General features: G+C 50.4%; 9 protein-coding genes across 17 annotated transcripts; 5 read left to right on the forward strand and 4 right to left on the reverse strand.

Moving 5' to 3' along the window:
- Nucleotides 1-310: 310 nt before the first annotated feature.
- Nucleotides 311-2,716, forward strand: FVEG_07147 (hypothetical protein; the record flags this gene model as incomplete). The annotated part of the gene is made up of 1 exon (XM_018895719.1): nucleotides 311-2,716. The coding sequence occupies one exon, from the start codon at nucleotides 311-313 to the stop codon at nucleotides 2,714-2,716; it is 2,406 nt and encodes an 801-aa protein (XP_018753033.1).
- A 1,229-nt stretch (nucleotides 2,717-3,945) lies between these two features.
- On the forward strand, nucleotides 3,946-6,732 carry FVEG_07148 (hypothetical protein). The gene is made up of 3 exons (XM_018895720.1): nucleotides 3,946-4,857; nucleotides 4,991-5,191; nucleotides 5,255-6,732. Exons 1-3 carry the CDS (start codon nucleotides 4,369-4,371, stop codon nucleotides 6,320-6,322), a joined length of 1,758 nt encoding a protein of 585 aa, XP_018753034.1. The 5' UTR covers nucleotides 3,946-4,368; the 3' UTR covers nucleotides 6,323-6,732.
- Nucleotides 6,733-7,479: 747 nt separating this feature from the next.
- On the forward strand, nucleotides 7,480-9,212 carry FVEG_07149 (hypothetical protein). Its single transcript, XM_018895721.1, has 3 exons — nucleotides 7,480-7,750; nucleotides 7,816-8,705; nucleotides 8,759-9,212. The coding sequence occupies exons 2-3, from the start codon at nucleotides 7,903-7,905 to the stop codon at nucleotides 9,027-9,029; spliced, it is 1,074 nt and encodes a 357-aa protein (XP_018753035.1). The 5' UTR covers nucleotides 7,480-7,750; nucleotides 7,816-7,902; the 3' UTR covers nucleotides 9,030-9,212.
- FVEG_07150 (peptidylprolyl isomerase) lies at nucleotides 9,045-9,975 on the reverse strand. Its single transcript, XM_018895722.1, has 2 exons — nucleotides 9,618-9,975; nucleotides 9,045-9,563 (listed from the first exon to the last, which is right to left on the reverse strand). Exons 1-2 carry the CDS (start codon nucleotides 9,714-9,716, stop codon nucleotides 9,330-9,332), a joined length of 333 nt encoding a protein of 110 aa, XP_018753036.1. The 5' UTR covers nucleotides 9,717-9,975; the 3' UTR covers nucleotides 9,045-9,329.
- Nucleotides 9,976-10,225: 250 nt separating this feature from the next.
- FVEG_07151 (hypothetical protein) lies at nucleotides 10,226-12,189 on the reverse strand. Its single transcript, XM_018895723.1, has 2 exons — nucleotides 11,313-12,189; nucleotides 10,226-11,249 (listed from the first exon to the last, which is right to left on the reverse strand). Exons 1-2 carry the CDS (start codon nucleotides 11,909-11,911, stop codon nucleotides 10,538-10,540), a joined length of 1,311 nt encoding a protein of 436 aa, XP_018753037.1. The 5' UTR covers nucleotides 11,912-12,189; the 3' UTR covers nucleotides 10,226-10,537.
- Nucleotides 12,190-12,394: 205 nt separating this feature from the next.
- Nucleotides 12,395-14,820, reverse strand: FVEG_07152 (hypothetical protein). The gene is made up of 6 exons (XM_018895724.1): nucleotides 14,528-14,820; nucleotides 14,195-14,449; nucleotides 13,583-14,144; nucleotides 13,498-13,526; nucleotides 13,336-13,428; nucleotides 12,395-13,282 (listed from the first exon to the last, which is right to left on the reverse strand). Exons 2-6 carry the CDS (start codon nucleotides 14,290-14,292, stop codon nucleotides 13,186-13,188), a joined length of 879 nt encoding a protein of 292 aa, XP_018753038.1. The 5' UTR covers nucleotides 14,293-14,449; nucleotides 14,528-14,820; the 3' UTR covers nucleotides 12,395-13,185.
- FVEG_16026 (hypothetical protein) lies at nucleotides 12,735-13,151 on the forward strand (the record flags this gene model as incomplete). Its single annotated transcript, XM_018905263.1, has 1 exon — nucleotides 12,735-13,151. One exon carries the CDS (start codon nucleotides 12,735-12,737, stop codon nucleotides 13,149-13,151), a length of 417 nt encoding a protein of 138 aa, XP_018753039.1.
- A 2,903-nt stretch (nucleotides 14,821-17,723) lies between the features above and the next one.
- On the forward strand, nucleotides 17,724-20,716 carry FVEG_07153 (hypothetical protein). Of its 4 annotated transcripts, XM_018895727.1 has the most exons (4): nucleotides 17,724-18,492; nucleotides 18,589-18,900; nucleotides 18,955-20,087; nucleotides 20,169-20,686. In XM_018895727.1, exons 2-4 carry the CDS (start codon nucleotides 18,730-18,732, stop codon nucleotides 20,284-20,286), a joined length of 1,422 nt encoding a protein of 473 aa, XP_018753042.1. In that variant the 5' UTR covers nucleotides 17,724-18,492; nucleotides 18,589-18,729; the 3' UTR covers nucleotides 20,287-20,686. The 4 variants fall into 4 exon arrangements, with proteins under 4 accessions (XP_018753042.1, XP_018753041.1, XP_018753040.1 ...); XM_018895726.1 differs by having other exon boundaries at nucleotides 17,724-18,900; nucleotides 20,169-20,700; XM_018895725.1 differs by having other exon boundaries at nucleotides 17,724-20,087; nucleotides 20,169-20,716.
- Nucleotides 20,629-24,082, reverse strand: FVEG_16027 (hypothetical protein). Of its 6 annotated transcripts, none has more exons than XM_018905267.1 (6): nucleotides 23,759-23,821; nucleotides 23,590-23,689; nucleotides 23,157-23,452; nucleotides 22,884-23,094; nucleotides 22,516-22,829; nucleotides 20,629-22,395 (listed from the first exon to the last, which is right to left on the reverse strand). In XM_018905267.1, exons 2-6 carry the CDS (start codon nucleotides 23,605-23,607, stop codon nucleotides 20,796-20,798), a joined length of 2,439 nt encoding a protein of 812 aa, XP_018753047.1. In that variant the 5' UTR covers nucleotides 23,608-23,689; nucleotides 23,759-23,821; the 3' UTR covers nucleotides 20,629-20,795. The 6 variants fall into 6 exon arrangements, with proteins under 6 accessions (XP_018753047.1, XP_018753045.1, XP_018753046.1 ...); XM_018905265.1 differs by having other exon boundaries at nucleotides 20,629-22,425; XM_018905268.1 differs by having other exon boundaries at nucleotides 20,644-22,425; nucleotides 22,516-22,624; nucleotides 22,688-22,829; nucleotides 23,590-24,082.
- Between the last annotated feature and the right edge of the window lie 76 nt (nucleotides 24,083-24,158).

The raw sequence follows: 24,158 nt of genomic DNA on the forward strand, positions 1-24,158 counted from the left end.
GTACGGTTAAACAAGGTATAGCCCGAGTAGAGACTGTTAGGGCCCTGAAGCCGGCCGACCCCCAGACCTACCAGAGGGATTGACGGAAGCGCTAGGCCAAAAGTAGATGAATGTAAACATTGGCTGATCTCTTGATGCTCCCTACTTTAGTCTACCCAACACAACACAACATAACATGCTCTTCAATTCTTTCTTTTGCTTATTGATGCAATCGTCAATACTCTCTTGGGCATCCAGCATGTTTCTTGTTATTTTGTTATTACTATAATATCAATTCAGCTCCTTCGATTATTACCCGAGTGCATCTATCATGGCTGAGCGCCCATCCCCGTCAGCCCACCGTTTAATGAAGGGAGATCGCAGCAACCACCAACAAGATGTACAGCCTTGGACGGCAGCAAGATGCCAGCGTCTACTGCGGCAACTTCAGTGTCGTCTAGTTGCTCTAAGAAAACTAGTTGATGAGGCCCGGCAACCAACGGCAACGACAACGACAACCCGCACGAAACGGACGAACACGGAGAACGAAACTACGAAATCGTCAAAGCGAGTGCGGCACACCTATGGAGGACGCCAAGTAACAAAATCTCAGTCAAAGCCAATGACTTCGCCTGTGTCGACACCGCCGCGCGCATTTCGCACTCTCGGCAGCATGAAGATTGAACGTAGTCCTCCAGGGGCTGGGCGACTCGGGTTTACGACGCCAGTCATGCGCAAGTTCAGATGCGACAATTTGACCCTTGAGACTTCACCCACAAGCTCAAAGTCCACGGCTATAGAACCAAAATCACTGGTCGCAGAATTGCAATCCCTCCGCCGGATTGTCTCGGATAGTGAATATCGCATATACGATGCCATTTTCAGCTGGCTGCATGGCTTACTGACCTCAACCGAACCTGTCTTCCAAACAGCACATCCGAAGTCGTTGCTAGGAATGTGTCTTCGCAGGATACCAGATGCGATTGCCGTGATAGAGCAATGGGATCGTCAGACTGCGGCAAAGGAAGGGAAAACTTTCAAGTGGCAATCATCTAAAGCATCTGCAGAACTCTACGATCAACTCGAGGGGTTTGGTACTTCGAGTCTGGGTTGGAAACCCCTCAAGATTGTTGTCCGTGCGCATGCTCTATGTCTTTTGGCAACTGCTGTGACAGAAGGTCTCCTCGAACCTCCGTTTGTACGACTGTTGGCCGATCTCTGTCTCAGTCTTGACTGTAAGGCAGAAGCCGCGAGACTTGTCTTAAGCCTGAGACTTCCTTTGGCAGCACCTCGTGGTACGTCAAGCACCTTGATCGAGAGCAGTACGGTCCAGCCTCTGGGTGTTATAGTAAGAAGCTTGCAAGGTCGGGGAACAATCGGCCCATCGTGGGACTGTCTCTCGAACCTTATCAACACCAAGAAGTTATCTCTGACCTGGCTGACATCACGGGCGTTTCAGTCAGTATGGATGCGAGGAATTGAAACCCTGCTACATTCCAGAAAACCTGTTCCCTCAGTCGTTGAGTTTATGTGTAAGGCTCTGGACCAGCTTCTGTTGGACAGTGGTAAAGCGAATGAGATAGAACAGCCTACAGAAGATCAGACACTGATCAGTGTTCTGGCTGCAATGACGGCAGCGATATGGACATTGGGTGTTGATATGAGTGATGAAGAACCTTGGAAAACTCATGCCATTCGACGACTACTCTTCACACTCGAAATGTGCATCACACAGCAACGAACTCGTCGTGGGGCGTTTCGAAGCAGCGGATTTTTGACACTCGTTTTAGCCCGATTCTTGGCCACGAGTTTGATCGACGGGAAAGTGGGCAGTTTATCAGCGAGGAATCTGGCGATTTATGACTGTATGAAACCGTTGACAGCCAGAAACGGCTCACCAACTAAACCTCAGTACCGACAAACTCTCTTGCTGGCTTGCTCTGTTGCACAATACCGGGGCCAAGCGTGTGGCCTGGCTTGCCACGACGTCTTGTCTGAGATTCGTACACGTTTAAATGAATTGAGGCTGCCTAGTTGGTTTCAAGAAGGTCTGGTGTCTGACGGGGCGTTTGTTTTGGCACAGAAAACGAGGGACCTCCGAGATGTTGCTTTTGCTGAAAGATTTCCCACGGCTGGCAAGGGAGTCGTCGAAACAAGCACGATGTTCTCGGGCTGGAAGTGGGAGGAAGGGATCGGCGAATGGGTCCAACCCAGCCCCGGCAAGGAACGAGAAAGCGAGCTGAGACAGCAAGACCAAAGTCGAGACGGAACGAGCTACAGAACAGGCACAGATCGACAACCAGATAGTCGAGCCCGGACGACAGGCCTGAGTGGGAAGACGGGCCGCAATCTCAGGCGCAGAAACGACCAAGATAGCTCGGTAGGAAGTGACAAGGATGCTGGCAATCATGATGATACGGACGACACCGACAGGGAGGATGAGAATGATACGAGCGCAACCAGCGTTACGGATATTGACGAAGAGCAAGACAGCGGAGATGAGCTTGGCGAGTGTGCACAGACGATGGACTACAGCCCCAGGAAAACATTGGGACGAACGCATGGTATTAACGACAGCGACAGAAGCAGTAGCGGAAATACCAAGACAGTGAAGAGAGTCAAGCGCTTGGATATTGCAAGGACCTGGCAGGAAAACAGGCCTGATAGAGCCGCTGTAGGAACATCATTGGCAGAGCCTGGAGAGGACGATATGGATGACGAACTCAGTATACTTTGAGCTTGACAGAGACCGTATGTACTAGATTAGGATGTAGGGACAATACGCAATCACTCTAATAGAGTTTCGATTTACGCCTTATCTTTTGTTTTGCTTTTTCGTTTTCTTGGTGCTGGCAGCCAGGGATCATACGTACATGTGTATATGCACATGTAATGAATTCGTCTCAGTGCTCGTCTCAGGCTTTGACTGGAGAATAATCCTCCGCCTCTCAGGAGCCGCGGAAACGGTTACGATAACATCGGTCATGGTGGGGCATGAGGCACTTGAAACCGCCATTCGATGTCATTGCTGGGCCAGGCTGGGTTCGGTTGGGTTAGGAACAATCTCTGGAGACTTGATCAGCAAATAGATGCCCATAGTTTTACGGGCATGTATTGCATTGCCGCTGAGTCGTGTTTAGTTGGAACTGGACAACGCACGTCCTTGCGAGGGCTACAAATGGAGTATCCTCCGGTGTAAGAGAGATGAAAGACCTGGAAAATTAAAGTATTTATCGTAAAAGTACTAAAAGAGAGTTTAAAATTAGCGGGGCGTTGAAGTTTTAATAAGATCATATATAATCCCCTAAACATTCACTGTCACTTCCCTCAAACAGCCAAGAAACTGATTACCGAGGTAGGTACCCAGAAGCTGGGAAAGCCCTTGTTTCAGAATCCCAGTTGTGCCCCTCGGTGCTAGGATATCAGATGTCCTTCCGCCACTCGGAGCCAGCGCCACAGTCATCTCCCCTGTTCACTGCATCTTGTCCCGCGCAATTGCAACGCAGACGCGGACTGGGCCAGTCCGCTCCAGTTCGCTAATAGAGCCGCCGGGGGTTCCTAGACTGTGCAGGCTCGCCCAATGGCAGGGCTAGATCAGGCAATCTCGAATGCGTCAATGAATATCTTGAAACTAGATGCCCCTGAGACTAGAGGCTAGGCTTAGTGGTCTCGCAGCTGGCCCCAGCTGTAATTCCCGTCAGTCAGCGCCGTCGTGTTGCAGCTGGCTGGTCACTGGCAGATGGGCCTCCTTCAGTGGGATACTCAGGGATAGGAAGCGGGATAGGTACAGCCAGCTGATGGACTGGGCTGCAAATGAGAGAGCAAGGGACGCTGCATAGGTAGCCACTGTTTCTACGACAAGCCTACACGCGGCCTTGAATATGATCTGCTCGAGCCATGATTGCTGGGGAATTTAGTATAGACCCAATTTATCTCGCAAAAATACCCCCTGCTCACTCTTAATACTATCCCCCTCCCTTGGCCTCCGCAATCGTTTTTTCAAAACTCTTCCTTGCCTTGTCTTGTTTCGTCAACCTTGACGTCTTTAGTTCATTCCTAAAGAAGGCGTAGGAATTGTTTGTTTCGGAGCTGGTTTCCATTCAGACATACACGCTCTCTCGTGTCCCTTCACTCATTTATTCACCGTCTGCTGTTGGTGTTGTTAGTGCTACGGCTACATTACAGTCCCTTGGCCCCATCACCGTCGACAGCGCCGTCTCTCTCCTTCTCTCTTCCTTTTCTCTTCGCCGCCGCTTCTTCGAAAGTTCTACTCAATTCCTCCAGGGGAGGTTTTTCTTTTTCTCCCTTTGACCTTTTGTCAACTTTTCACTTCGATACCTCGATCTCATTGTTTTTGCTCTTAGTCTTTCCCTTCTTTCTTCAGTCGCAATGAGTGCCGGAAACTCACTGCTGCCGCGAGGCGGTTACGAGCTCACGCCCGAGCAACAACTCGCTAAAGAAATCGCCGAAACAACGAACGGAAACCTCTCCAAGTACCTCATGATCGTCTGTGGTGCTGTCTCTGCTGCTGTTATCGTCTGGAAGGTCTGCGAGCGAATTATCCGACTTACTCGACATGTTTCTTGCTTGAACAACGACAAGCAGCGCTACTTCGCTATCCCCAACCAGAAGTTTGCGGCCCTGAAGCGCCACCTTCTTTACGCTCCCGTCTTCAGCAAGCGCCACAACCGCGAAATCCAGCTAAGCAAGGCCATCAACGTTGGAACTCTCCCCACCCGTTTCCAGCTGCTTTTCCTCGTGTCCTACTTTGTTTCCAATGTCGTCTGGTGCGTCATCGACATCGATTATTCCGCTGATATGGTCACCGCCTGCGGTGTCATTCGCAACCGCACCGGTGTCCTCTCAACTGTCAACATGGTATGAAATGAATTGCATCACATTGTATATTAAGGATCGCCAAGCCAACGAATGATGGCACCTTTTATAGTGCTTGGCTTGGATCGTTCCAAAATCTCACTAGTACATGCCACTAACCTTATTTCCATTTCAGGTCCCTCTCTTCCTTCTGGCTGGACGAAACAACCCTCTCATCCCCCTCTTGAACATCTCCTTTGACACCTACAACCTGATCCACCGTTGGTTTGGCCGTATTGTCATTCTTGAGGCTCTCGCTCATACCCTTGCCCACTATGGTAAGAACGGTTGGGTCTTCACCCCTCCTGCGGGCAACTTTATCCTCCCCGGCTTTGTTGTAAGTCACCACTTTCTTAACGTCGATTACGTAAATGAACTTTTACTTACATACGCTTCCTAGGCCACATGCTCCTTTGTCTTCCTCGGCATCCAGGCCTCCAGTCCTCTTCGCCATGCCTTTTATGAGATCTTCAAGGCTCTCCACATCCTTGCAGCCACCGCCGCCGTCGTGGGATTGTACTATCACTTGTCCGCATCCCCTGGTCTGTTCAAGTGGCTCTGCTACGTTTATGCCGTGATTGCTCTCTGGAGTTTTGACCGCACCTATCGTGTTTGGCGTGTCATTCGCTCTCACGTTGGAGGTTCGCGCTCCCGAACCATTGTCGAAGCCCTGCCTGGAAATGCCGTCCGATTGACCATGACTCTGGCTCGCCCATGGAACGCCGCCCCTGGACAACATGCCTATCTCTACATGCCCGCCATCAGCTACTGGCAATCTCACCCCTTCTCCGTCGCCTGGTACGATGGCGTCGAGGATGTCAAGAGCGACCGATTAGCCACTACTAACCAAGATCTTTTGGCTATGCAACAACAACGGGTTTCTTTCATCGTCCGGGGCAGAACCGGCATGACTGACAGCCTCTACAAGAAGGCAGTCGCTGCCCCTGGAGGTCGTTTCGAGACAAGCTGCTTCGCCGAGGGCCCTTATGGTGGACACCACTCTTTCGACTCTTACGGTACTGTGGTTCTCTTCGCTGGAGGTGTCGGCATCACTCACCCCGTCCCTTATATCAAGCATCTTGTTGAGGGCTACTCCGAGGGTACTGTCGCAACTCGAAGGATCTTGTTAGTCTGGACCATTCAGACTCCCGAGCATCTGGAGTGGATCCGCCCCTGGATGACTGAGATCTTGGGCATGGACAAGAGAAGGGACGTTCTCCGAATCATGCTCTTTGTCAGCCAGCCACGCTCCACAAAGGAAATACACAGCCCCTCGTCCACTGTCCAGATGTTCCCTGGACGACCCAACATCAACACCCTCTTGGGTATGGAGCAAGAGCACCAGGTGGGTGCCATGGCTGTTACAGTCTGTGGCCCTGGTGCTCTTAGTGACGAGGTTCGCCTGGCTGTCCGAAACCGCCAGGACCGATCCCACATCGATTTCATCGAGGAGGCGTTCACGTGGTAAGCTTAACAGCGGGTATGAGGTGTTTGGGGGTTTTGGCATTTTCTGGCTAGTCCAGTCCATAATTCCCAGCCATGAGCAACAGCACTGGCTCTCACATCTGAACTCTGGGAGTTTTTAGGGATTCAGATGTTTCCAGTCCATCTTTGGACATCTTGCGAGGCAAGGCTCAATTTTGAGATCAATTTCATGTATTGTACTTTAGATCGAGGTGTATCTACGCTCCTTTTGTGTCCCTTGGAGGACCAGCACTCAATAGCACTAAAACAAGTAACGGCCATAATAAGTGTGTCTTGTACTGAATGCGATGGGATTGATGGATAAAGGTACGAAAGTTCATCGACACAAACAAACGTTATGGCCGTGTCGGCTAGGCTTGCTTGGACCAAGTTTGATGACGACGTACTCAGAAAGTGCTTTGGATGACAGTAAGACAAGCTTTTGTTCTTTGTTCTCAAATTATTTATTATATGGGCGATTTGTACTCCGTAGGGTCGAGAGGTTGTTCACTTGCTGTTCAATCGTCAACCACCAACACATAGTTCCAAGTACATTATCCACTATTCACCTACACTAGACCCGTGTTGGATGTATGTCTGAACGTGGCATTGATCAAGTGACTTACTTGTCTGCCGTCTCGGCAGGTGACCGAAAGCGCTGACTCTGATTTCTAGAGATTACCATCATTTGACCAAGCGCTGAGACACACTCAGGCTCGTGTTCCCTGTCGAAATTGGATACAGAAGCTCTTAACAAATGTGGGTGGGAGGCTGGAGTCGATGGCACTTGATCTGAGCAGGGAATGGAGAGCCGATAACAGCCTTGTGAATTGTGATAGTTACGGCCATAATTACCTACCTAGGTATGCACAAGTCACCCTCCTAGAAATCTGGTGGCTGGGATCTCGCTTGTCTCGCTGTGACCCGCATAAACTAAACCCGGTTCTCCACCAAGAAATAAAGGTACATCGACTTGGCTTGAGCAAGTACCTTGAGGTAACGCGTAACGCGTAGCACTCACATGAGGAGACGTGAGGCGCCAGATATGGATCTAAGGGCTAATGCAAGTAGTGCATGCATCTAGTGAGGCGACGACTCCGCATTCAGGTCAAGTGTCTGAACCCTGCATTTGCATCCCTCTGTGCTACCGCTACGTACCTCTACTCCGCCTTTTGCCTTACTTACCTTTTTAGGTACGGAGTAAGTTGGAGCTTATCAGCTCTTTGTTCTTATCAGTTCTGGCTGGCCTGCTCAGCTGTCTCATCCCCCATCCTCCACATTCACTCTTTGAATAACATCATCATCAACCACTGAAGTCTGGCCGTTGGTAATCGGCCATCTCTTCAACATGGCGTCTAGAAGCCTCATCCCATTTCTCGTAGCCATGATGCTGCTCACAGGTGTTTGCAACACCTTGTTGACCAAGTATCAGGTATGACGACATGCGCTGCGCATCCGCTGTGTTAGAAGAGTTGTAACTGACTCACCTCTCCATAGGACAACCAATGTGTTTGAAACTGTGGCCCCGATGACAGTCCAAGGAAGCGCGCTTTCTTTAACCAGCCGGTTCTCCAAACCGCCCAGATGTTCATCGGCGAGATGGGCTGCTGGCTGGTCGTTGGCCTCATGGCTCTCTGGCGACGGTTCAATGGTTCTGCACCACAAGATCGAGGCTATCAAGCTGTTGATACCGAGGAAAATGGCGATGCTGAAGCTGCACCCCGAGCCGATGATCGCACCAAGCTCCTTCACACCGGCCCATCCATCTTGAGGGGATACCGAGTTACCTTGCTTGCTCTGCCCGCTATTTGCGACATCTGCGGTACCACACTCATGAACGCTGGACTTCTCATGGTTGCTGCATCCATCTACCAAATGACACGAGGTGCTCTCGTCTTGTTCGTCGGCCTCTTCAGCGTCGTCTTCCTCAAGCGACACTTGCATCTCTTCCAGTGGCTGTCCCTCGTCGGTGTCGTTCTGGGTGTCGCAGTCGTTGGCTTGGCCGGAGCTATCTGGCCAGATGAGAAGCCTGAGATCTCCGTTGGAAAGCCCGAGGAGGACTCGGCTACTGACGGAGGTCTTTCAGACGCTGCCCGAGCCATTGTGGGTGTTTTGCTTATCGCTGGTGCCCAGATCTTTACAGCCACCCAGTTCGTCCTCGAGGAATATCTCCTGGAGAGATCTACAATTGACCCAATTAGAGTGGTCGGCTGGGAGGGCCTCTTCGGTTTCAGTGTTACCCTCCTTGCTATGCTTGTTCTGCATGCCACTATCGGCTCCACTGAAGCTGGCAAATATGGATATTTTGACATTGTCGAGGGCTGGCGCCAGATGACCGAGAACAAGCAGGTCCTCATCTCTAGTTTCCTCATCATGATCAGCATCGGGTGAGTATCTCGTCAATCAGATTTGGATAACCAAACACTGACATTGCTACCAGTGGCTTCAACTTCTTTGGCTTGTCCGTTACACGGAGCGTCAGTGCTACTTCTCGATCTACCATTGACACTTGCAGAACCCTTTTCATCTGGATCGTCTCCCTTGGCTTGGGTTGGGAGACGTTCAAGTGGCTCCAAATTGTCGGCTTCGCCCTGCTTGTTTACTTCACCTTCTTGTTCAACGGTATCGTTCAGCCTCCCCTGGAGTTCCTCAGAGTCCCAGATGAAGAGGTCGAGGAGCTCTTGCCCGAGGAACCTATTGAGCACCGTTAAGTGAAACATTCTGTGCTGTGATACTATAACATATCTCGTTGAGCCCGAGTTTTGGAATCATCTGCATGTTCGAACGGCGTCCAGGTTGGGAGTATAAGATTTAGTCGAATAGTTTATCATATTGAAATTCAGATCCAATGGCTAAGAAACTCAACTATGTCTGGTTTGTCCTTGTCATGGTCAAAAGCGGTGTTTAGTCCACCCAAAAATGCAGTCAACGCCTGTGCATCCAATATACAGATAACGCCTGAGACAGAAGCAGCCAATGAGCAAGCTGGGAGGTGCCTCGACAGCCAAGCCTCAAGTAACATTACATAGCAGCTCAGCCTCAAGAATAAACTTTCCCTCCTTATACTTCTCCGAAGATTCGTAAGCCTTATCATACTTCCATCCAACGGTCTCCTTGCACTGACGGCATGTAATATCACGGACTACGTGTCGACCGGTCGTCATGTTACGTTCGTTCGGAGGACCCGTCTCGATATTGACAACGTTGTGAAAGAGATAGGCCTTGCCATGTTGACCGCGGAAATTCTGGTATCGGCATCAGCGGAAAGCAATCTACAGGGGAGTTGGGGGACAACATACGCGGCTGATGATATCCTCATGGTTAGCAAGATGGGCCTTGCATGTCTTGCAGCCGTAGATCTTGCTGCTATTCAGGTAGGTGTTGTAAGCCAGCCCCATGATGCGGGGCCCTGAGGCAGTCGAAGGGCAATGCCAAACTGGAAGAGGTATCGGAGTTACTTATATATTGATATTGCGCAGAGTTGAAGTTGTCGAGATGTACCGTGAACCTGCTGCGTGTGTCTAATAAGTTGACAAGGGAAAGCTGATGATGAAGGAACAGTGGAGAAGGCTCACGAGAGGTAACAATACCTACCTAGGTTAGTACCTACTAGTCTAAGGAATGGCACGTCATGAGGCCGGAGCTAGCTAATGCGGGTACGTCCCTCTTTGATAGTGAGGCGGAGGTAAGGTAGGGGCCGGGGTAAGGTGAATGGAAGCGGGGTCTGCATAATACTTAAGTCAGATAAGAGTGTCTCGGTCTTATTTAGTGCGATCAAGTTGGAATGGCTATATCACAGTCTCCAGAATACCTCACAAAGAATCTTCGATGATGAATGCCTCTATATATCCACTGTTGGTCTGGTTTTCAGACATTTGGCGCAGCAGAGAAAGGTAGCTAGTCGGTAAGGGCATGGAAATTATCATGAGAACTGTTTCTCTCATCGGGTCTAGTCTATCAAACACGCAAGCTACCATCCATGAACGCACATATCACGAGGAATGGCTAAGGCACCCAAGTACTCAGTTTGATGTTGTATCCCATTTCATTTTATATATGCACGATATGGTTACGCTATCGGCAAACTCACCCAACGCCTGTTGCTACTGTAAAGCGCAGATGCATGAAATCAGTGAAACCACCACCTATTACCATGATTAGCCAACCAAGGATTTGCCGTTTACGCCTGGACATGTCCAACAGGTGTGCAACAAGAGCATCACTTCGCCTTTGCCTTTTTCTTCTTCTTTGCCTCCTCAGCAGCCAAGTCTTTGTCCTTGATATTGTTGTAATGCCACACACCACGTTCCCTATCTTGCTGTAGTAGCTTCTGGTCCTCTTCTGAAATGGGGACGCCTTCAATGCCCTTCACTTTCTTCCCCTCGAGAAACATAACAAGCCCTCCAATGGCCGCGACAATACAAGCCAGTGCTACAAAAAGACCTGTAGACCAACTGGGACGATCGTAACGGTTAAGGCCCCACATGAATCCGGACAGGACGCACTGCAGAAACGTGTTCCATACCATCAGCCAGATGACTGCGTCCATTCTCGTGACGGATGTTGGCGGGGCGCGTACGCCAGTCAGCGGAGCGTCGGGGATCTTGTCTTCTGGAAACGGGCAGGCGAGTGATGAGGCTAGTTCGGGCGCAGACGAGATATTATGGGGCCCTATTTGAGGATCAATCTGATCGGACCCTGGGAGACGGAACCATCCTCGGTGAATGCCTGCCAATCGTCGAAGGGCAACTTCCTTCTTCTGGAACCGATACTGAAGCAGGTAATACAGATCACGAAAGCGCCATGGAGCAAGACCAAAACCTGTAACACAGAAGAGAGCATTCAGTATCTGCGAGTCCCACTCTATCCACTTGCGCCTGGGGGAGTTGATGTCGTTGCAAGTCGGAACACACATCGCGGGTGAGGCATTACTGGATTGTTTGTCAGCATGGTTGGTTGACCTTGAGGAGGAGAGATACAGATCATTGACTTACCAAAGCAGCAAGAAGAGCATTCCGCCCCAGGCAACGACGTTCAGACCGTATACGGTAACAAGAAAGCCGGTTGGTGTTCGCACATAATTCCAGAAAGCGATCAGTCCAAGTTTCGTCGACTGTCCAAACGAATGCTTTGGGGGGAAATGATATCCATTGTCGAAAGGGGCCGCCGCAGCAGGCTCGCCAGTCAAGTTTCGCCTCGGGGACGCGACGCTTGCATTCGCCTTCTCTTCGGGTGGCTCTTCGTTGACAGCTGGGAATATACTCTGTCTGGATGTGTCCCCAAGGGACTGGCTTGTTTGCATCGGTATCGAGGTGTCTGATGGCCTTCGGGCCACAGTCTGTCGCGAGAATATGGATGCTGCGATGGTTCCTGTAGCGGCCATAAACCCTTCAGGGGGGCCGGAAACTTCGAAACTCTGGGAAACTCTGCGTAGACGGCCACTCAAGGATGAAGAGGCCGCTGGACGATTCTCGACAACAGATGAAGAGTCGGCGTTTATGTTTGTATGATCAGGGTTTGGTGACGCATTATCGAGGCTTGGAAAGGGTTCGGTATCTGTGCCATTATAGGAAGGTTGCCCAGAGTTTGTCATGGTGTCTATGCGACTTGGCGACCCTAGATTGGGCGCCTGGAGAGCTGTAATTGAATGACGAGTGTTGATATTGCGTGCAATTGGCGCTTGGTTCAGTGAATCAAGATGTCTCGACGTCTATACAGGTACTAATATATAATAGAGAGAATGGAATGCGATTGTGATCCACATCAACGTGCCTAGCAACGGTGGGACTTGCCCATTTATCTTAGATCCTGTCTCCAGGGTCTAATGCCAACGTGGACAGTGGGTGTCAATCACTACGAGGTACTACCTCAGGTATCGAGCTACTCCGCTGGAGCTACTGCTGACGGTTCACGGCAACCCCGGGGAGATCACTATTGGTCAATTACATACAGTCGAAGCGAAGTTCCCGCTGAGACACAAAAGTCTAAACGACCCTATTTCTCATGGAACGAGCATGTGAATACGTGATTGTGAATAAACGGAAGTTGACTTCGTTCTCGTTCAATCATCAAGGTCCGTTGGACGTGCATATCCCCACTCCTCATAGGTGTTGTTATCCACCTTCAGTCGATCCATAAAAAAAGTTAACATTTACCTCTCCGTACGGAAGACAAGGTCTAGAATCTGCATCACGGGCCCGCTCTTACAACCTTGCTCGCTACTGTTGCAAAATTCCTCTCCAATTTCTCAAGCTCGGATCCTTCTTTTCCTCATCTTAGAGCCGCGCCTCGTCCTTTTACACGCATAACTGGCTTCCGCGCACACACTGCTTCTTGGTCCTGATCCGTATCGAATTTCATCAGCCGCCTCCCTTGGCACTCATTACGTGGACATCATACAAGGGTCAGCAATAGTCATGCCCGACATGGATTCCTCAAGTGACCCGGTTTCAAACGTCACTTCAGTAGTTGCATACAACCTGCAATATCAGCATGATTGGGTCTCCCTCAAAGTCCATGAAATGACAGCTCAGCGACCTCTGATCAGAGGTTTGCCCCCGAAACGGCTCTACACCCACCCTGATGACCAGATCGCTGCTCTGGAGCGTGAGAGGACCACCGGTGAGCCTATGGATCAGACACCAGAGCTCGAATGGGTGTTGGCAGTACATCCCGAAGAGAAATGGTCTATCAAGAGATTCTCCGACATATTTGACTCTATCGAGCGCACTGGCCCACGAGAGAAGAGACTCGTTCTAGCCATCGTGCATAACGATTCCACAGTTGTCTACTATTTAATGCATGAGGGCATGGTCAAGCCTCGACAAAACTAATCGTTGACGTTTTGATCCGGGCTTGTATTTTGCGTTACAATGTGAACACTACTTTCTGCGTCTTACGCTGCTCGAAAAGAGCGTATCCTTCAGGAGCCTTTGCGAGCGGCATGATGTGGTCGAACAGGAAGCTCACGGTGATGTTAGCTGTTGGAGCATCTCTAATGGCAGCTCAAAAACTCACCCAATCTGGTCTTGCTTCTGCTCCAGCAACTTGAGGGCTTCGTCAAAGACGCTGCGAACTGGGCAGCGACCCATCTGCACTCGAATGTTCTTTCTGCAACAGTGTCAGCCAGTCAGTTCCCCTTTCGGATCAATACACAGAGAATCCCAAGGCGCTACATACGTATACGCATCATCGCCCGTCCACGGAATCTGCATTGTGATGTTAGCTCTTGTCCCCTGGCTACCGTTCCCTTCTGCTATCATACCTCCTTGTTGTGGACACCAATGCTACTAATAGCACCAAAAGGTCGCACGATATCGAATGCAGTCCTTAAAGCTGGGGACTGGCCAACGACTTCAACAACCATATCTGCCCCTCGTCCTTCCGTCACCTCCTTTATTCTAGCCTCTAGCCCTGCTCTGTCTGTTTCAAAGTTCAGAGGCTCTGCACCCAGTTTTCGAGCTTGCTCCAGACGACTGTCGACACTATCGATGGCAAAGAGGTGGCGAGGCTTGAAATAAGTGGCTGCTATGATGGCACAAAGCCCAACCGGGCCACAACCTATGACGACTAGTGTGGCATCCTGGACGTTCTGGGATGGGATCAATTCTGCGGCGCTCTTTACACCATAGAATCCTGTGGGAAAGATGTCTGCCATGAGAAGGAGAGCCTGGTCTGAGATAGTCCCGGGGGCTTTGACGGCAGTTCCATCGGCCATGGGAATTCGAACGTACTCGGCTTGTCCTCCGTCAAGAGTTTCACAGCCGAACAACTGGCTCTCAACGCAACGGGCTGAGCAACCATTGTTGCAGAAAAAACAGTTGCCGCTGTAGTTTCTTATGAGCACGAGAACCAGACGGTGGAGGAGAGAGCTCACCAGGAAGCTGTAAAGGGAGCAACGACCTTGTCACCGATGTTGATTGTCTTTACAGCCGACCCGATCTGGACGACCGTTCCGGTGAACTCGTGGCCCATGATGAAGCCAGTATCTGAAGGCTGATGACCACGGTAGATGTGAAGCTCCCTGGGGCTCTAGTCAGCAGACGGGACAGCATTTGAGGATAATGACGCCCTTACGATCCACAAAGGCCAGCGGCATGAACTTTGATGATGATGTCCCTCCCATCTTGAACTACATCGAGTTAGCTGTAGTCGAAATAGCTCTCATTCAATAATGACGGGTTTGAAGCTGGGTGACTGGTCAACATACTCTGAGGCACTGGCCTGTCCTGCACTGATATTTTATACAGACCATCGAAAACCACGGCCTTCATGGTTGATGGCAGAGACATGATGTTGGTTTACGGGTTGGTCAAGGTCATTAACGATGATGTGAGATTGCTGTGCAATCGACGCCAACACAGACAGGCAACTATTCGTAGTCACTTGTCTAAGCCAAACTCCTCGCGAAGGGGGCTAGTTGCTTCGAAAGAAATACCAATTGAGATGTTGCAACTTGATTCAAAGATCAAATACATTAGCAGTTTTGTGAGGACCGAGGTGGGGTTATGTGTTCCGCCATCGGCGGAAGATAGCAGGATTTGTGGTATCTGTAGTATTGCAGTGGGGTATCATGATAAACTTGCAACTGACTGCTCTGCATGTCATGGGCTGAAGTTTGGATGTGAATGGTTGCTTGGACTAATGAAGTTCTCAGTTCGTGGCCATGAAGGCGATGAGCATTTCGTTTATACAGTCAATAGAGTCTAGAGGCCAACATGATTTGGTTCCATTGGCGACCCATGGTAGGTACCTACTAAATATACCTTTGAGGCTTGGGATGAATGCTACTGTAGCAGTTCCCGCGGGCCAAATTCGGTATCTGGCGGTTATGAAACTGGACATAGGTACTTGTAGGGGAAAGGCCATGAACTGGAACCAATGATCTGGATACTTCAATCAGCTAGATAGTATTAAATGGTCGAATATTGAATGCATTATTATCTGCTGGTCGGACTTATAATGATGGGCATTAATAAGTACAACTTCAGAGACATCGTGGTCTCGCAACTTCTCATGTGGTCAGCCAACTACCATGGGTTAACGAGTCAGTCACAGCAAACTTCAGGCTAAGACCCGGGGCACCCTCGACTAGGCCTAGGCAGTTAATTTGAGTGTGTCTGATTAACGAAGAAAGCCAATCATTGGTCAGGTTAGAGGTTGGTTGACTGACGCTTGTGCCCAATTTCGATAATGGGACGGGAGCGAGCTTTAGAAGCATGTAACCGTGATGTGACAGATTCACTGCGTCATTTAAGTTGCGAGTTTCTGTCAGATTTCTAGAAGAAAACCAAGCCCCATCAATCAATCAATTGTCTTTGTCCTTCTTAGTTTAATTTACCTATTGACGTACCTTGCTACTGTACCCAGGCAGCCAGGTCAGCAAGCAAGCAAGCACACATCAAGTCCTCGCTTATTTCACCTTTTTTGTTACAGTACTGTATTGAAGTACCTAGCCAAGGGTGCTCACTCGCTTGCTTGCTGCTTGCTGCTTGCCGCTTGCTACATATCAGCTCCCGCGGCCGGCAACGCAGAAGCGGTCATGGCATGGTCATTTCAGTTCCAGGATGAGAGAGCCGCTTTTTGTGGGAAAATTGCGGAGGGTCCAATGACAACAAAAAAAAGGCTCTCTTTTTCTAATTGTGTGACTCAAGAAAGCCCCAGTCGAGACACAGACAGTGCGTATTATGACCCGATACACGGTAGTCGGATACCCCACTATCTGAAGTAGCCTAGTTGGTTACCCACTTTTGTCCAAGTGTCCACTTCCCCTCGTCCTGTGGCTGGGGCAGTCTCTGGGGTCAGCCAATCAGACTGCAATTCACAGAGCGGGACAGTCCGTTAGAGAGCCTGAGAGCGTTGAGTGCGCGAGATATTTATCTGACGGACAATGGATGTCAGACGAGGCGGCTCTTTTTGGCTCGGCACAGATCATCACGCCTAAATACTTCCAAATGATCACGAGGTCATTTTCAAGTCTGCCAGACGAGAAGATATCAAAAGATGAAAAGGAAAAACAAACAAGACCAATCCAACGACGAGTCGAATACCGTTTCGAGGCTCACTACTTATCTTACCTGACATACATAGATACCGACTACGTCTTTGCCCATTCGGCTTCGTGCCAATGCTGATATCACATCACACACATGTCGACACGGCAGTGGACGTTGAAGCTTAGACGGGTGACCCCAGTGGGGTATCAAGAGAGGGGGAGGGAGGCCTCGGCGGACGCGTCCTGGATTTTGACCTCTTTTTTTGGCCATGACTTATGTACCCTACTCAAGACTTTGAGTCTGTAGCGAGCACTCCTTATACCTGAGACAGACAGATGCGATAATATGAACAAATCTCGAGCTAGAGAGACTCTCGCTGCAGTTCAAGGTGAGACTCATGCTGTGTTACAAGTGGCATCCAATCCATCCATATCATCGAGGCCAGTCCGTCCCTCCGTCACACAACCTTCATGTGTGTATGTATGTATGTATGTATGTATGTATGTATGTATGTCGGTCAAGCGTGCATAGGTGAATTAAATGAAGAAGGACTCAATAAAAAGATCTCGCTAAAGACACACTACTTTGGAAATGGCCCAATTACTCACAGAATTACCCATAATGGCGCTGTCGGGTGGCCTGCACTAGCACATAGGAGCACCAAAGTCAGCCATTCAGCGGAGAGGCTGCTCAGACATACGACGGACGTACCGCGTTCTGTTTCTGTCATTAAATTTTGTACCCGCCCCAAAGTCCCCCCCCCCTACCCCCAAGTCAATCCAGTCCAGCCAGTGAAGATCCAGGTCCAGTCCCCAGGTTCAGGGCTCAAGGGCCTGCCAGGCCAGCCGCAACAGCAGAGCCCCATCTCGGACGCCCCTGTCCTCAGCCGACCTACCACATGTTACAGATAACCAAGGGCCGAATATTTACCACCTTTTACCCCATCCCGCATCTTCCCCATGCCCATGCCCATGCCGGCCCTCGAGTTTGAACCCTTCTAACCTTCCCGGGACCCCAGCCCCGGCGAGTCCTCTCCTCACTCCTCATCCCAGGGAAAGTTCTCTTCCATTCTTGCCCACTCACTTCCAGTCCTTCTTCCTACCGAATTCAAACATCAATTCGGGGCGTAGTTGGCACTGTGCCGTGCTGTAGCAATCTGCCCGTGCTCATCTTCCGTGTCTTGAAGCCTCCCCCGTCCGCCTCCTCTAAAATGGACTGGACTGCTCCTCAAACCCCGTAACATGGTGTCAACAAGTGGAGGCATACTCCATACTCACTATGAAGGAGCAGGTCCATGAGCAGTAGTAGCCTGGGCAGGTTAGCAATGTACCCAATTACTGCACATGAACCGATAGTCTACCTGGTAGGTAGGGCTCCAGCTCCCATCCCAGGAATAAGGTAAACTTAGTAAATACATTCAATCCCCCGGATCTTTTACTTTGCTCCGCACTCTTCCTTCTGAAATAACTCGGTAACTCGAGTTCGCTCATACATCCCGTTACCTACCTACCTACCCAAGGTATTCACCTCTCAGCTGTTACCTTAATCTTATACATACGGCACGGCACAGTACCTTGGTACCTTGCCTCATCTGGCTGTTGTGCTGTACATACTCCGTACATACATGCACACATACCTGCCTACTACCTTACCTCACATAGGTATCGACGCCTCAGGTCTGATCTCGAGGTTCATCTTGCCAATCAAAGAGTCCCTTTCCAGTATCATCTCAATCGGTCTTACTACTGGTCACATCCCCCTGGGTCAAACGACAAAGGAATATCTAGCGATTCAACTCCGCTTCTCTCTCTCTCTCTCTGTGTGTGTGTGTGTGTGTTATCGCGCTCGTTTTGGACGACTATCATATCGACTACGGCTGCACTACATCCCCCAAATTACGCGCATTACCACGGCTAGATTCACCACCGTATTTAGCCACGCTCTTTTCGCATTCAGCCTGGCACTTCAAGTTCACCGCATTTACGCCGCAAATCCCACCCAACTTGCGTTTACAGCCATATTCGCGACTCCCATCCGACCTCAACCTGCCTGGACAACCGACCGGCGCCAAGAACTTTACTGTTCTCGTATTGACGCCGCCTGTGTGGCATTTGTTGCTCATGCTGAGTGACCAACCTTAGTATACGAATATTCGCTGGCAAGTCGTCTGCCCAGACTGGTGCGCGCACATCTGCTTCCAATTTCACGATATCATTATTCGACCGCTTCTTCTCTTCGCATTCTCCGACTCACCAAGCTTTCTTTGGTTGTGCAGTTACCGTTCAAGTCGTACCACGGCCATTCACCAGGCGCAAGATCCCGCCGACTGATCAAGAGCTCCCGAACGCTTTAACCCCCCCCCCCCCCCCAACGAGGGGCCATGGCGAGTTGAGCAACCACCGTCAACGCGACAAAGATGACCACAGCTACGCACCACCAGCACCAACCGCCACAACCTCATCTCGGCTTCGTTGTCGATACATACGACCCGGATGACGTGGTACCTCGAGGAAGCCCTCTCATGACCCCGCTTCGTCCAAAGCTCGAGCCGTCTCCAAGTCCTCCCCCAGATATTCCTGCAGCTCAAGTCAGTCTGAAATCCACCTCCATCGACGGTCGCGGCAAGTCTAATCGCCACAAGGTTCGTCCCACTTCTGGAGATGCTGTTTTAGTCGCATATCTCGACAATGGACGCGATCCCGATATAGCACGAGAAGCTGCCCGCAAGAGTCTTCCGGGCGACGAAGATTCGCCAGATGAAGAGCCACGGCGAGAACGGGCCGTCGACGGCAATCTGATGAGCGGGCCTCTGCTCCAGCACCTGGCCGCTGACGCTCTCCAAGCTGCTTCTATTGCGACAGCACCGCCGTCTCTCGCCGCCTCGGTCCCAAAAACAATACCCGATATATCTATACCGACCGGGCAGCTTTCTATCCACGACGAGCCCCCGATCAACGGTTTGTCTGCACCACGATATATTTCCGGTAATAGAGTCACGTCGCCGCTGATATCTTCCTCTAATGGGCCCTTGCCGCCGCTTCATCATGGAGTTCGCGTACCAGCAGGCGAGTCCAAGGAGACTCTTCCATCACAGTCTCTTCCGTCTCTTCGTTCGACTTTTGGTGAGCTCCGAGACTTACATCCAGAGCGTCCATCCGAGCAGGATCTTGGCCGTGTCCCTCCAGGTCTATCCTCCACTTTCCCTACTTCTCCAGCTGCAAATTTAGGGCATAGGTTTAGTTTGAATACTAATCTCCCATCGTCGCCCCGTTCACCACCAGATGGATACCGAACACTCTCCCCTCACTCTGCGCCAAGTGCGAGTATGCATTATTATCCGACAAATGGTAATCACCCTCGCGCTCCGACCGAATACAGTAGTAGCAATGCTGGCGAGACTCCAAATACCGATCACTCTGCCTCCACCCCTGCCACATCAACCTCAATCAACTCAGCCTCTATTACTGATCGGATGAGTATTGATGGGATCACACATCCGCAGCCTCTTTCCGGCTCATATACGTGCACGGTTACTGGATGCAATGCGGCGCCTTTCCAGACTCAGTATCTCCTCAACTCTCACATGAATGTACACTCATCTATACGGCCACACTATTGTCCGGTTAAAGGCTGTCCGAGAAGTGAGGGGGGCAAGGGCTTCAAAAGAAAGAATGAGATGATAAGACATGGCCTGGTTCATGACTCTCCAGGCTACGTCTGCCCCTTCTGCCCGGATAGGGAACACAAATATCCACGCCCAGATAATCTTCAGCGGTATGTCAATTAGCCATGCCATATCGGTGCTGCAGCTGGATATGTCCCCAGGACTATGGTAATGATACTGACAGCTCCTAGACACGTCCGTGTTCATCATATAGACAAAGACAAGGACGACCCGCAACTGAGAGATGTTCTTGCTCAGCGACCAGATGGACCTAACCGCGGTCGAAGAAGACGCGGCCCAGCGGCGTAAACGACTGTTGTAGGTTGGCATACGAGGCTGGTGGGTGGGAGGGGACGCTGAACGAGCACGATTAACGATTTACGCCAACCGAAATGTGATGGGAAGCGCTCTTTGCTTTGGCGTTATATGTATGAGTACCTGGCGATTTGACGGGTCGGGCGACTGAAGGCTTCTCGCATGCTGCCAAAGGTCATTCATTGATTAAGCGGAGTGAGGATTTGGAGGTACAGACAAGGCGTTCAGGATCTCAAATACCCGGTTGGGTCAGATTTCGTTCAGTATTTCATTTTCTAGGGGTATACCACTTGCGCCAGTGTGGCGTTGGCTAGCGAGCGTACACCTTGTTAGATTCTTCCTTCATATTCAGCATGATGCTGTGTTGAACATATATTTATCATTTCTCTCAGTAGATACATGTTTTCAATCGTCTTGTGCTGCGCATTTGGATGTATTTGTTATGCGATATATGGACCCTGCATACGAGTGCTCCAATTCACTGGCTGGCACAGTGACTCTGCCTAGACAAGCGTCCACGGCCCTACACTAACAGGTCCGTCACTGTGAATCTCTATCTCAATGCACTCTCCTACTTGAGGTGCGCCCATACTCTCGATCACTAACCACATGCCCTCCCGCTGTATCCTTGCTGGCTCCATGTCAAGCTCAGGGGTTCGTACGATTGATTTGAGTTCTTCGTATTCGCCGTCGCCTGAAGTTACGATCGTGATTCGCTCAGGATCCCATCCATGAGCCACGGAAACTCGTACCATCAGAGTAGATGAAGGTCGGTTACTGGGATCGATGTCTGGGCTCGTGACGCTGCGTGCTGTGACACTCATTCGAGTTAACCAAGATGCCGATAACTGCGCACGCCTCACTTCTTCACCGTCCGAGAGCTGGAAAGGGCTCAGTGTCTTGCGGAGTCTCCCAGCAGCATCGGCGGGTACGGGTTGTACTTCCACGTTCGTCATGGATGAAATACGGAGGACAAAGTCTGCCGATTGGCCTTGGTCGAAAGTCGAACACACCACAGTATACACTCCAGCATCAATTTGTGGAATGTTGACCACAGCACAGCCTCGGCGATATTCCCCAGAGGAGCCCGCAAGGTCCCGAGCCTTGAGTGTCTGCACCCGCTTGCCCTGGGACCAGACTAAATCGATATGCACATGGATATCCTGCATATTCGTTGACAGTAGGACAGATAGAGGCCCTGCTTGAGCAAGTGATAGCTTGTACTGGGGATTTGTAGCGTAGGTCGTGCAAGCAGCGCTGCCTCCTGCAGTCCTCCTGGTCCAAGAGCCAGCAACCTCCCTTGTGCAAGTCATTTCGTCATCAGCTTCTCTGACTGCAAGCAAATCTTGGGAGAGGAAAGAGAGTGTGAGGGTGTAGTCTGGTAGCGGGAACTCGTGCTGGTCGACAACGATGGTATACCGTCTTCCTGGGCTCGTGTCGAAACGAGCGAGAGTCTGAGGAGAGTCGACATAAGGTCCACGATAGACATCACCGTCGCTTACTTGCACCCTGTGGCCGTCGTTTTCGAAGACAAGAATGCTCATGTAGCCAAGCTGTCCAGAGGCAGCTGCCATTGAGTCGGTCCTGTTCCGAGCAATTTCCAACTCTTCGTCCACAAAATGTCTACTCACGAGAATCCACACCGGCCCGCCAGCTGTCGACCGGAGTGAGTACTGTGGGTTGCGAACCAACGATGAAGACAACTCAGGTGGAGGCATGCGCCAGGTAAAGTGGTGGTCCTGACGATGGGGAAATAGAGCAGGGTTCCAGTTCAGGTACATGGACTCGAAGTGTTGGAGGACATCTTCCAGAATCATCCAGAAAGAGCCAGCGACTGAAGGGGGGGGTTGGTGTTGAGGGCTGGCGGCATATGGGGTTGGCGATTCGGCGTCAAATGGCTGAGGAACGCCTCCCTTCCAAACCGGTCCGTCACACCAAGGGTTTTTGACCAAAAGCCTCCGGCTGTCGCCAATCATTTCAAGATCCATGATGGCATAGTCGTGCTCTCCAATAAGACCCAGGATATCCTCTTCTTCGGCAGAGATTCGGCCAGTACCCAGGGTGACCACCACGTTCTCAGAGTCGTGTGCATTCTTGATTCGTCTCCAGAGCTTATCAACTTCTAGATCTTCTCTATAAGAGCAATTGAGAGGTGAGTCCGTGTTGTGAAGCCGGTTTGTGAAGGCTGTGTGCGTAATGAGGGACAACAAAAAGCGTGCTCACCTTTGAAGAAAGATCTGTTCCGGAATCCATCCCGTAAGAACCCACAAGTCTGTGCCTGAGTTACTCCCCGGAAAGTCATATCCTCCTCTTACTTTAAGGTATGCCTTTTCTAGGAGTGCAGGCCAAATTAGTTGAGGGTTGACTCGATCAACAACGTATAGGGTTCGGTCACTTATGGAAGACGGAAGCCGCTCATCGATCACAACCCGGCGGAAGCACCCATTGAAGTATAGTTTCAATACATATTTTCCCGAAGCAGAAACTATAGGTGTTCCTTTTGCTCTGTCGAAAGGATACAAGATGGACGAGAGAATCTGTTGTAGACTATCAGTGGGTGCTCGTAGGCAGTTCATCTCAATACGCCTTACCGACTTTCGACCAGTCAAGATATGCATAGCGGCACATAGGCTGGCTACTACAGAACAATCCGTAGTCACGTCTTGAACTAGGTCGCAACCGCTGCTCGAGTTCATGAAAATGTCGTCGTCTGCTTCGACATGGTCGTGTAGGTCTCTTGGACGCTTCCACCCACCAAACGTAGCAGTCTGTCTCGGTGACAGTGTGAAGGTTGCATTATCGCTATATAGAACTCAGCCAAAAGCTACAACAGACTGTATCGGGCAGGGGTTTTTTTTGTTTACGTGAAAGGCTCATCGCCAGGGACAAGCTGGAATTCTTGGTCCGAGGGCTCTTTCGTCCATGGGGGAAAGAGATTAGAGTGAAGTTTTGAGGTTCGTAACAAGACACTGGGCGTTTGTGTGAGCTCAGCCTTGAGCTTCTCAGCCTGGGCAATGAGTTGTTGACATTTCAGACGCAAACGAGCGGCATCCTTTTTGGTCGAAGCCTCTCCGGCAGCTCTCATGTAAAGCTCTGCAGCCTGAACAGCATAGTCGAGGGCCGCCTGGCCACTCGATGTTCGGATGAGAGACTCAGTGGCCTGTGATATGGATATAGGGTTAGTTGACAGATGAAGCTATAACGGGCCATGCATGATGTAATACACATCGAGGAGCGCCAGTATGGTACTGAGGCAGATGAGAAAGAAAGGGCACGCGTCTTGGGGGGTATACTGACCTGAGCTCTCTTCTCCATTTCCGTTTTACTGAAACATGGCCTCAATCATTGCCAGGCTTGACTGATTGACGTTGACAGTCAATGAATGACTCGAGATAACCTAACAAACAATTCAGAGCAGCGAACCCCGCGGTGGGGGCTGCTGATAGGTAACTATGTAGGTACTGACTGTTTGCTGCGCCCAGTATGTTCTCCACTCAAAAGAGCCCTGCTGCATCGACATGTCGTTGGGATGGATGGATGCAATACCAGAAGTGTCACTCGCTGTAATTAGTAGGGAAGATTTGGAAAAAAGAGCTGCTGTAGAGAATGAGATGAGCATGGTATTCAATCTCTTGAGATGCTTGCTTTGTTTGTACCCATCAGGTTCTCTCATCTCGATATGATTTACACATTGCAAAATGGACAGACCGACCATTTAAGCATTCTTTATCCACGACGTTATAGGGTACATACCTTCCTTACCTTGACTCTCTTGGATTGTGAGCAAGGCTTGTGCAACAGACGTTGTCATGGACGTCGACGTGTTGAATTAAAGTTATAAATCACCTCACTTCATCTGCAGTGCA

The sequence above is a fragment of the Fusarium verticillioides genome, chromosome 7 (assembly GCF_000149555.1).
Source record: "Fusarium verticillioides 7600 chromosome 7, whole genome shotgun sequence".
NCBI lineage: Eukaryota > Fungi > Ascomycota > Sordariomycetes > Hypocreales > Nectriaceae > Fusarium > Fusarium verticillioides.

What these genes read in the sequence shown, in the direction of transcription:
- FVEG_07153 (XM_018895725.1), top strand. Translation starts at nt 18,730, where the DNA reads ATGACCACAGCTACGCACCACCAGCACCAACCGCCACAACCTCATCTC. An exon ending in CGCCCAGATAATCTTCAGCG is followed by an intron (nt 20,088 to 20,168) that starts GTATGTCAATTA and finishes GACAGCTCCTAG; the next exon opens with ACACGTCCGTGTTCATCATA.
- FVEG_07148 (XM_018895720.1), top strand. Translation starts at nt 4,369, where the DNA reads ATGAGTGCCGGAAACTCACTGCTGCCGCGAGGCGGTTACGAGCTCACG. An exon ending in TCCTCTCAACTGTCAACATG is followed by an intron (nt 4,858 to 4,990) that starts GTATGAAATGAA and finishes TTTCCATTTCAG; the next exon opens with GTCCCTCTCTTCCTTCTGGC. An exon ending in TTATCCTCCCCGGCTTTGTT is followed by an intron (nt 5,192 to 5,254) that starts GTAAGTCACCAC and finishes TACGCTTCCTAG; the next exon opens with GCCACATGCTCCTTTGTCTT.
- FVEG_07149 (XM_018895721.1), top strand. Translation starts at nt 7,903, where the DNA reads ATGTTCATCGGCGAGATGGGCTGCTGGCTGGTCGTTGGCCTCATGGCT. An exon ending in CTCATCATGATCAGCATCGG is followed by an intron (nt 8,706 to 8,758) that starts GTGAGTATCTCG and finishes CATTGCTACCAG; the next exon opens with TGGCTTCAACTTCTTTGGCT.
- FVEG_07151 (XM_018895723.1), bottom strand. Translation starts at nt 11,911, where the DNA reads ATGACAAACTCTGGGCAACCTTCCTATAATGGCACAGATACCGAACCC. An exon ending in ATGCTCTTCTTGCTGCTTTG is followed by an intron (nt 11,250 to 11,312) that starts GTAAGTCAATGA and finishes CAAACAATCCAG; the next exon opens with TAATGCCTCACCCGCGATGT.
- FVEG_07150 (XM_018895722.1), bottom strand. Translation starts at nt 9,716, where the DNA reads ATGGGGCTGGCTTACAACACCTACCTGAATAGCAGCAAGATCTACGGC. An exon ending in ATGAGGATATCATCAGCCGC is followed by an intron (nt 9,564 to 9,617) that starts GTATGTTGTCCC and finishes TGCCGATACCAG; the next exon opens with AATTTCCGCGGTCAACATGG.
- FVEG_07152 (XM_018895724.1), bottom strand. Translation starts at nt 14,292, where the DNA reads ATGGGCCACGAGTTCACCGGAACGGTCGTCCAGATCGGGTCGGCTGTA. An exon ending in GCTCCCTTTACAGCTTCCTG is followed by an intron (nt 14,145 to 14,194) that starts GTGAGCTCTCTC and finishes AAGAAACTACAG; the next exon opens with CGGCAACTGTTTTTTCTGCA. An exon ending in TTGGTGTCCACAACAAGGAG is followed by an intron (nt 13,527 to 13,582) that starts GTATGATAGCAG and finishes ATCACAATGCAG; the next exon opens with ATTCCGTGGACGGGCGATGA.
- FVEG_16027 (XM_018905264.1), bottom strand. An exon ending in CCTGGCGATGAGCCTTTCAC is followed by an intron (nt 23,095 to 23,156) that starts GTAAACAAAAAA and finishes AGTTCTATATAG; the next exon opens with CGATAATGCAACCTTCACAC. An exon ending in GAACAGATCTTTCTTCAAAG is followed by an intron (nt 22,426 to 22,515) that starts GTGAGCACGCTT and finishes TTGCTCTTATAG; the next exon opens with AGAAGATCTAGAAGTTGATA.